At 43.6% G+C, this 8,905-nt stretch overlaps 1 protein-coding gene across 2 annotated transcripts in view; it reads left to right on the top strand.

Moving 5' to 3' along the window:
- The first annotated feature begins 1,754 nt into the window (after window positions 1-1,754).
- Window positions 1,755-8,905, top strand: part of AGPAT5 (1-acylglycerol-3-phosphate O-acyltransferase 5) — a 55,992-nt gene continuing 48,841 nt past the window's right edge. Inside the window, exons 1-2 of one of the 2 annotated variants that reach the window (XM_085056678.1) lie at window positions 2,072-2,211; window positions 2,431-2,580. In XM_085056678.1, the coding sequence (XP_084912804.1) occupies window positions 2,482-2,580 (99 nt within the window). In that variant the 5' untranslated portion in view covers window positions 2,072-2,211; window positions 2,431-2,481. Of the gene's footprint in view, window positions 2,212-2,430; window positions 2,581-8,905 lie in introns of both variants that reach the window. The other variant, XM_085056677.1, reaches the window with a different exon arrangement.

Below are 8,905 nucleotides of genomic sequence, written 5' to 3'. Positions count from 1 at the left end.
AGCAAGGACTTGGTGGCAGAATCCCTGATCTCATGCCTGTGGTATATTCATTTCTTGAATGGAAAAGTTTGAGTTTCATTCAGCTGCAGACATTACAACTCCATATTACAACATCATACTGATATAATTACACTAGTAAATTAAGACCTAAGGCAAAGTACACAGACTCTATACTTTTTATGTAATTAAAATGGTATCTATTCATTTGATAATATATACTTGACAAAGAGAGGAAATATATTAAGAGAACCTGTTGAAAATATCCAATTATGAAAAGCAGAAACAAAGTGTGTGAACATGGACATACGTACGTGGTATGGGATGGTAACAGATTAAGACTGCTGAAAAAGCATAAACTGGAAGGAAAAACAAAATCCAAGCAGTGTAACAAAAAAGGAAAATGTGCAATGTAAAATATAGCAAAGAAAATACAGGAAGTCTTTGTACTATGGGGGAAAAACATTCAAATGAATAAAAAGGAAATATTCTAAAACTGGTAAAAACATGTCTTTTTATACCTAAGACTAACGAACTGAAGGATGCCGTTTTCAACACACACTAAAAAAAAAAAAGCTAGCACAAGGTTAACAACAGCAAAGGACAAAGCTTGTCCCAGTTAAAACCTGGCAAAGGAAACAGATCTTAGAAGCTATTGCACATCCACTTCTTTCAAAAGTGGAAAGAAGAAGTGGATCTTCTTCAGGATAGATGAAGAGAGCTTCAGGATAGAAATCAGTTTTTAAAGACAAGGAATAAATACTTCACTACAGCCTAGAGCTGAATAAGAAATTTCTTCTGGGAGGGTTTTTAGACCGTTTTCTGCAAGACTTCATGCATCGTCTTCAAAAGCAGATGGTGCTTCTGGCTTCTGCTGCCACCAGGTTATTGGGGGGACAGAGATGAGAGGCAGAGAAGAGAGGACGCGAGGCAGGCAGCTGCCAGCTCGTGCAAGAACGCGTCCAAGAGCAAACTGGGCACGTGAAATGCCGCCTAAGCCTGAGCATCACTGTGCCCGGAGCTGGCAAAGGGAGAACTACAGTTTTTGTAGCGCTCCCCTTTGGACTCATGGGCCGAACGTGCGGGCTTGGGGGGGTGGGGGGAAGGAGAAGGGGCCAGGAAGAAAGAGCAAACTCTTCTCTAACCTATGCTAGGTTAGAATTAATACAAACTAAGCTCATCAGTTATAAACGCCTGAGCCTCGTTTAGCACGGAGCCGAGCAACCCGGCCTCCGCTTGTGGCTGGGGAGTGATGGGGACGGGGGTGGGGATAGGGTCGGGGACAGGCCCGGGGACCAGGACGGGGCCGGTGCTACAGCCCGGTCTGTAACTGGGCCGCTGCCACAGCCCGGGCTGTAACCGGGGCCGGTGCCACAGCCCGGTCCGTAACCGGGGCCGGTGCCACAGCCCGGGCCGTGACCGGGCCGGTGCCACAGCCCGGGCCGTGACCGGGCCGGTGCCACAGCCCGGGCCGTGACCGGGCCGGTGCCACAGCCCGGGCCGTAACCGGGGCGGGTGCCACAGCCCGGTCCGTAACCGGGGCCGGTGCCACAGCCCGGGCCGTAACCGGGCCGGTGCCACAGCCCGGGCCGTAACCGGGCCGGTGCCACAGCCCGGGCCGTAACCGGGCCGGTGCCACAGCCCGGGCCCTCACCGGGCCCTCACCCGGCCCGCTCCCGGCCAGGCCCGCCGCCGCCGTTGCCCCTCCCGCCGCCCGGAAGCGCCGCGCGCGCGGTGCCGCCTTCCTGCGGCGCGGCTCCGCCTCCGCCGGGCAAGATGGTGGCGGCGGCGCTGCAGGAGCCGTGAGCCGGTGCCCGCTCCCGCCGCTCTCTCTCTCCTGTCCCTCCCGGCCGCGGCCGCCGCCGCCGCTGCTGCTTGGCGGGCGCCTGGCGGCTGTGCCCGGCGCGGCGGGCGATGCGGGCGGCGGGGCCGCGGGGCCGTGTGTGAGCGCGCCGCCCATGTGGGTGTCCCGGTGAGGCCGGGGGCAGCGGGAAGATGCTGCTGTCGCTGGTGCTGCACACCTACTCCATGCGCTACGTGCTGCCCGCCGCCGTCATGATGGGCACGGCGCCCACCTACGTGCTGGCCTGGGGCGCCTGGCGCCTGCTCTCCGCCGTGCTGCCCGCCCGCTTCTACCGCGAGGTGGATGACCGGCTGTACACCATCTACCAGAGCATGGTGCTCTTCTTCTTCGAGAACTACACGGGCGTGCAGGTGAGCCGGCCGGGCAGGGCAGGGCAGGGCAGGGGGGCTCGGCGGCCCGGGCAGCGGCCGGCGGTGGTGCTGGCTCTGGGCTCGCCCCCCGGATCCCCTGGGGCCCCGCGGGCAGGTGGCCTGTGCCGGGCACCGCAGAGCATCCGCCTCGTTCCGCAGCCGCCGCTGCTCCTCTGGTGATGCTTTTCACGGAGTCTTGGTGTTGTGTTCGTTTTGCAGGTCGGGGAAACGGAAGAGATGCGACACCGGTCGTGCTCTGTCAGCACTTGAATGGCAGCCGCCTTTGCACGCTTGAAGCCCCGTGGCTTGTGCCGCACATCTGTAGTATTCAATTGGCAGCAGATGAGAAAGCTATCGTCAGCTATAATTGTACATAATACATGTACAAGTTTTTAATAAGTAGATTACTTAATCTCTAAATTATTACAGATTTCCAGTTTTTGTGCAATCTGCCTCATGTCAGTCTTTGGCCCTTAAATTTTGGATCAGCCATGGATTGTGATTATTCAGGATCTCGGTTTCAGGTTAATTAGTTGGAATTAGAGGCATCTCTTTCCTGATCAGAGGGGTATTTGCATTCAGGTGATAATACTTCACGAAGTGCTCCATGTTTGGTTATGCATTTGTCTGTAATTTGCAAAGTAAGCAAGGAGACTTTTAATTCTGCATGCAAAAAATAATAAATGACAGTGCTTCCTGTTCTTACACCTGACCTTCAAAATTTTTTGAATATACAGAAGCCTGTTTGAAGTTAATGTCAGCTTTAGGTGCTTGAGGGTAAAGATTAGCAATACATGTTGACAGGTGACAGCTCATCCATATGTCTTCTCATATTTACAGCTAAGGCCTTTTTCCACTCCGTAATGAAGCATTTATTTCAGAATCAGGCTAGATGTCCCCTGATTTCCACTCCTGAGTGCGGTTGTAGGCCTTGCTTCATACTGACTCTTAGGGAACCCACAAAGCCTGCTGAAGGTACAAGAGTTGCACAGTTCGATAACAGATACAAAACTGAAGCAAGATCTTCTTTTAGTGGTAGTTTCTGACTCAGCTTGTAACTTCATCCATATCGCTTGTCCAAATACGCTAATTTGTGTTGTGCTTTATATATTAAAAAAAAAAAAAAAAAAAAAAAGCAAGAGGGAGCAGTAGTTCACCGGTTAAGTACTTACAGTTTTATCTGCCTTCTGTTTTATGTGGTATCTCTAGTGCAGATACCCTGATGTGTAGCAACACACCTTGGTCAACAGTAGTAACACACCTGAACTGCTGAAAGTAGCAATATAGTAGTTTAACTTAACCTATTCTAAGAATGAGATCCAAAAGTCAGTATATAAATTGTAATAGAAAACTACTCAAATTTCTTACAATTGGTGTGCAGACAGTAGCAAATACTTAAAATTTGTCAAAAGAACTTTTATCCAAAAAATACCTGTGACATAAAAGTAAAGAAAGGAGAATGCTAACCGAATGAAACAAAAAGGTAGCCATCATTTGTTGACCTCTGTTTCGTTGCATTGATAAACTTCATACAAACACAGAAATTGATGGTGGTGATCAATTAGAGGCCACTTACAGGAGATCACTAAGGACAATATTAAAATAGAGACATTTTGTCACAGTAAGCAACAAATAATAATAAGAAATGGTGGAAGAGGAGGCACACATCATAGGATAAATAAAATAATAACTGTGAATGGAAGGTAAATAAAAACTTGGAAAATGCGAGACGTGTAGAGTGGTAAGAGTTATAATCCTTAAAATCCATGTGTCATTTAACTGGGAGATAGTCCCCATTTGTATAAAGAAGAGAAACAGGGTGTCCTTTTAGAACTACTCTTGCAAATGCTGCACGTGTTTAACTTGAAACTCACAGTGGAAAGTTAACCATGTGCCTAAGTGTTTGAGATTGGGATGGTAACCTGAGAGCTGCTGTGGATGGGCTGTCTTAAGGCATGTAATTAGATGCAGAAGTGTAACATCATTAAACTTAATTCCAATTAACTAGCAAAATAGTAGCTTCATAAAGGCAGCTGTAGGACTCTACCAGCATTAAGGCACTATAGGAGCCATAGGAGGGATGAATTCTGCAACTCTTTCAGGTCTTAATTTTTCAATTGGTTTAAGTGTGTTGGAATATTTTTATTGTAACTGGATAAACCGGAGAAAACAACCTCATCCATCAGCATACTGGAACTTGTTGGGTAGTCTCACTCAAATCATTAGGATTCTACAGATGTTTCAGTGACTCTTTGTTAGCAATGTTGCTGTCTTACTGTATTTTAAATGTCTTTAACATCATGTACTGTTTAGCATTCTTTGGTTTTACACTTAGAGTATTTGTGGTTTTTCAATACAAGAACACTCTGAACCAGTTGTGGACATATGAGGTGTCTGATCTTAAAATAATTTGCCAAAATTCCCAGTAATGTGGGGGGGGCATCAGTAGAGTAAAGGTGGTTAGGATCATAAACATAGGTGACTGGTATTTTTTACTGAAATATTAGTGTATTGTGATATTTATTTATTTGTCAAGAGGTGATGTTTCTGTCTGTCATCTGCTGTCAATCTATTAAGGACCTAAATCTGTCTTCCCCTCATGACTGTATGCACAAGTGTGTTTTTCTTCTTTTTGTTCTTCTTGACTTGCATGTTTTTAGCCAGTTCTTTTAAAACAAAAACTATAGTTCATGCTAGGAGGGCTTTTTATCTTTATACCAAACTCTTCTGTTTTGAAATGTGGCTAAGGTGATAACCTGATCTGCATGATAGAAAATCTTGAAAGACTAGTCTTTCTCTTAAGTATTTGACTTGAGATATAAAATAATTGCAGAGCTACAATTGCTGTGAGCTCTGGGTAATTATGTCCTATAGAGTGGCTCATGAAGTAAATGTAGAAGTTTTTTACTTGGTAAGTAAAAAAGTGTTTAAAAGTAAATACTTTGTTTTTTTAAAATTTTGGGTTGGACTTGGGTTTTTTTTCCACTGAAACAATTTATTTTACAAAGCCTAAGAGAACTCAAGCTAACTTGGCATCAGTTTAGGTTTTCCAATAATATTAGAATTCATTAATGAATTGCCAAAAATAGTCCTTTTTGCTGACTGTCATGGAAGAGCTGGCTATAGAAAACTGAAGGAGCAGTATTGAGAGTACAAAAAGCAAAGAGAACATCCCAGTGCTGTGAAGTAAACTGGGCAAAGCCAGTATAACTATAAAGTGAAATCCTGTAATGCTGTGACAATTTGTCAGTGCAATTGCAGTATAGCGGGTATCTGTGAATTCTATTAAGGAGCTATAAATATTTGAAATTAATTCATCTGTGGCATTGTGACTGTGCTCCTCAATAGTCTCTAAGATTGTAAACTCAGAGTAATGAAAATGTGAAAATGTGGTCTGTTGGAAAGTGGAATAGAAAGGACGTCCCTGCTTTGGCCCTGTGTTGCCTCACATGTGTCCTGCTGTGAGATTCAGGTGCCCTGTAGCACTGTTTTCTAGGAGAAATATATAAGAGGTGCTTGAAACTATATAAAGTGAGATAAATTCTATATAAATAGTCTCAGAGAGCAAAGGATGTTAGTTTTATCAGTGATGAGCCAAAGCACTCACTGGTACAAACAGGTGCAATTCATGCACTTTGAAGGACTTGCATTTGCTGATGCTAGTAGTTGATTTGGCCCCAGGTTTCTCAGTCATCAAGTACCTGATGAACTGTGGCTGTGTTACTTTTGTCTTCACTGTGTTAGGGAAGTCTGAGCTCTTACATTTCAAATAGACTATGAACAGTTGAATCCTACCACAAAATTTGAAACCCAGAATGGTGGCAAGTGTGTGTGTGATTAGGGTGCTTGAAGGGCTGAAAGGACTAGTAATTCAATGTGATGAATGCTCTCATCTCTCTCTGACCCTGAGCATCTTATCCCAGTTGCTGGCAGGGTGGTGAAATTAATGCCTGTTGTGTTTGTGTGCATGTTTCAGATCAGATGAGGACTAAATGTTCTTCAACTTTTTTTGTTGTAATTGCATTTGATATTTTGCACTGAATGCTGAAGAAGAAATAATAAAGAAATCATCATTCAGACTGCTCCCCTAAAGGATCATTTTCATCTGAAAGGTTTTGACAATTCAATGAAATCCATAATTGAATTTATGCACATGGATTTTGTTCAGTACTTGTGTCAGCTGTCTTCTCTACCTCCGCTTCCAGATGAATAGATTTTTTTGGTAGTGGTGTTTTTATTAAAGACAATATGAAATTCTGGTTTTCATTGTCTTTACAGGACTCTGGAAAGGCTGTGAGAATCAGATAATACCTCCATGTTGTTTAGCAGAGCTGAACAATTATTTTATAAAATACAAGAGATTCCTGTTAAACAGTGCAGTGTGCTTCCTGGATTGCTATTGAAGCTTGGGCTTGCTGTGTCTCAACAAGGTTGAAAACTACTTAGGTTTAGAGCAGACTAAAACTTTTTGGAGCTAATGTGCTGCTGAACTCTAGCGATGCTTTCCAGTGGAGTAGAGCCTGCGATATTTTCATATCTCGGCTTTCTAGGAAATGTGTGAGCTGAGCTTGGTGTCTGAGATTGGAACGGATGCTTAGTCTTGGAGCTGCTGGCCAATTTGCTGTGAAAGAGAGTGTCTGTGCCCATCTCTGTTCCCAGGACAGCAACCTTCCCAGACATGATTATCTTTATTTACTTTCTGCTTTTCCTTTTGAAGCTGTTCAGCTGTCCAACAGATAATTCTTGAGGACCCAAGGTGGAGGTGGGAGGGCAAGAGGCAGCACAAGTCTGGTGGCCAAGTTGCAGCATACAGGGAGGTGCTTCTGGTTGCTGTTGGTGAGGTGGTTTGTCATCTCTTAGGAACCTGGTTCTTCCCTCTCCACACTGGAGGAGGCACCTTAACCAGGCCTCATCATGGCAGGGTGAAGGTTTGGCTTCTTACTGCTTTCTGTCAGTAGATGTGAGCACCAGGGTTTGGCTCCTCTTGAAGTAAGGACCGATTTCCCAGGCAATTGGCATAACCAGAAGATCCAAAGGAAACATCACTTTTCAGCCTTTTTCAGTGTTTTTGGGAAAGAAAGTGCTGGCAGATGTATTGTGGCGTAAGCCTGGGTCTATGAAGTCTGGGTCTGCGCTTGAGTTTCCTGAGCTCTCCTCCCTGTGTGGCAGCTCAGCAGTGGGAGGATACTGGGATGGTGTGGGAGCTGAGCAGGAAGGTGCAGAGCTGCCATCAAGGCAAGTATCTAAGCTCAGGTGGGATCTGAGCAGCCTCCAAGGGCTTGAGCTTTCCTAGTTCATGTAGCTTGCACCAGTAACCCTGGTTAGCACTTGCTTACGTTGCTGCTTTGTGAAACAATGTTAACTGTGGTGAGGCACATTGAGAGGTTAAAATAATCATAACTTGTCATTTAATTGTGATGGTAGAAATAAGGGAGTAAAGGTCTTGGGGGAGTGATAGAAATATGGGGATTGGTGCAGTGCAGCAGGGTTTACCCTGCTGAATTTCATTGGAGATTTCTGTGTACAGCTCTCTCCAGGCATATATGTCTTTTGTAGTATACAACAATTGTGTTACTAGAACAAAAATTAAGTGATACCTGCTAAGCCCGAGGGATGCAGCTTTCAAATTGAGATGTATGCCTAATTTTAGACTCTTACGTTCAACTGTGGTATGAGGCAGCAAAAATAGATTAGGTATGTAAACTTTGTGCTCTGTTGTAGATATTGCAAACCAGATATTTGTAAATATATTATTTTTTATTCTATGCCTTTGACTGTAGATCTGAAGGTGAAAGTGATGTCCTTCAGGACTCTTGTTCAACAATATGCCATCTAGAGTTCCAGTGTACTGTAGATTTGGCTTTGGGGCAATATGGAAAGAATTTAGTATGGAGAGGTTCCACATTCAGTGCTGGTCCCGATCATCCTTCACTTACTGCCTGATATATGAAAAATAAAATAAAAAAATTAAAACTGAGGTCTTGTTAGCATTTTTAGAAATCAGGTTTGAGCTACCTGAACCAAAACTGCTCTTAGTGTTCAATAGTTAGCAGCTTTGTGTGGAGATTTGCCTAGCATATGTTTTCTAATTGGCAAGTCACAACTGAGTCTGAATTTTATGTCAGCAACTTATCTGTTGCAGTCCACAATTTTAAAAATGTTTGTTTACATTTTTAAGTTAGCTGCGTGTACTTATGGAAATACTAGAAAGTATGTGTCAGGTAGGAAAGGCTAAGGAGACAAAGGACAGGTTTAAATACTCTTACAAAATCTGATTCCAAGTATTTGACCAGTAAGTTTTGCAATCTCATGGTTTGATTTTAAAATTTTCTATTTAAATATATTTTAATTTTAATATCCTAAGATTTTTAATATATGCATTTTTCAATATAATTTGTCCTGACTTTGCATAATTTGTTACATTTGAAAATAAAAATTGTATTTAATACTTTTTTTTTGTTAACCTGCATGAGTTTTATCCTTTATTATATATATTATTATTTATCCTTTATTCTTTATGTGTTTAACTGTGTTTTGGCAGATGCTGGGCTGTGGCATTTTACGGTGCTCTTCCATGCCCTTTTCTTCTGCTTACATAATATGTCCAGATACTTTATGTAAGGATGATTGGTAATTTAGATGTTTTTTCTCCTGGTACTCTACCATCGGACACTTGCTAAGTGTCTTGCTAAGA

Source organism: Lichenostomus cassidix, chromosome 3, assembly GCF_008360975.1.
Source record: "Lichenostomus cassidix isolate B80296 chromosome 3, HeHo_3.0, whole genome shotgun sequence".
Taxonomy (NCBI): Eukaryota; Metazoa; Chordata; class Aves; order Passeriformes; family Meliphagidae; genus Lichenostomus; species Lichenostomus cassidix.
The sequence above is the reverse complement of the archived record's forward strand: the minus strand, read 5'-3'. Positions and strand labels throughout refer to the sequence as shown.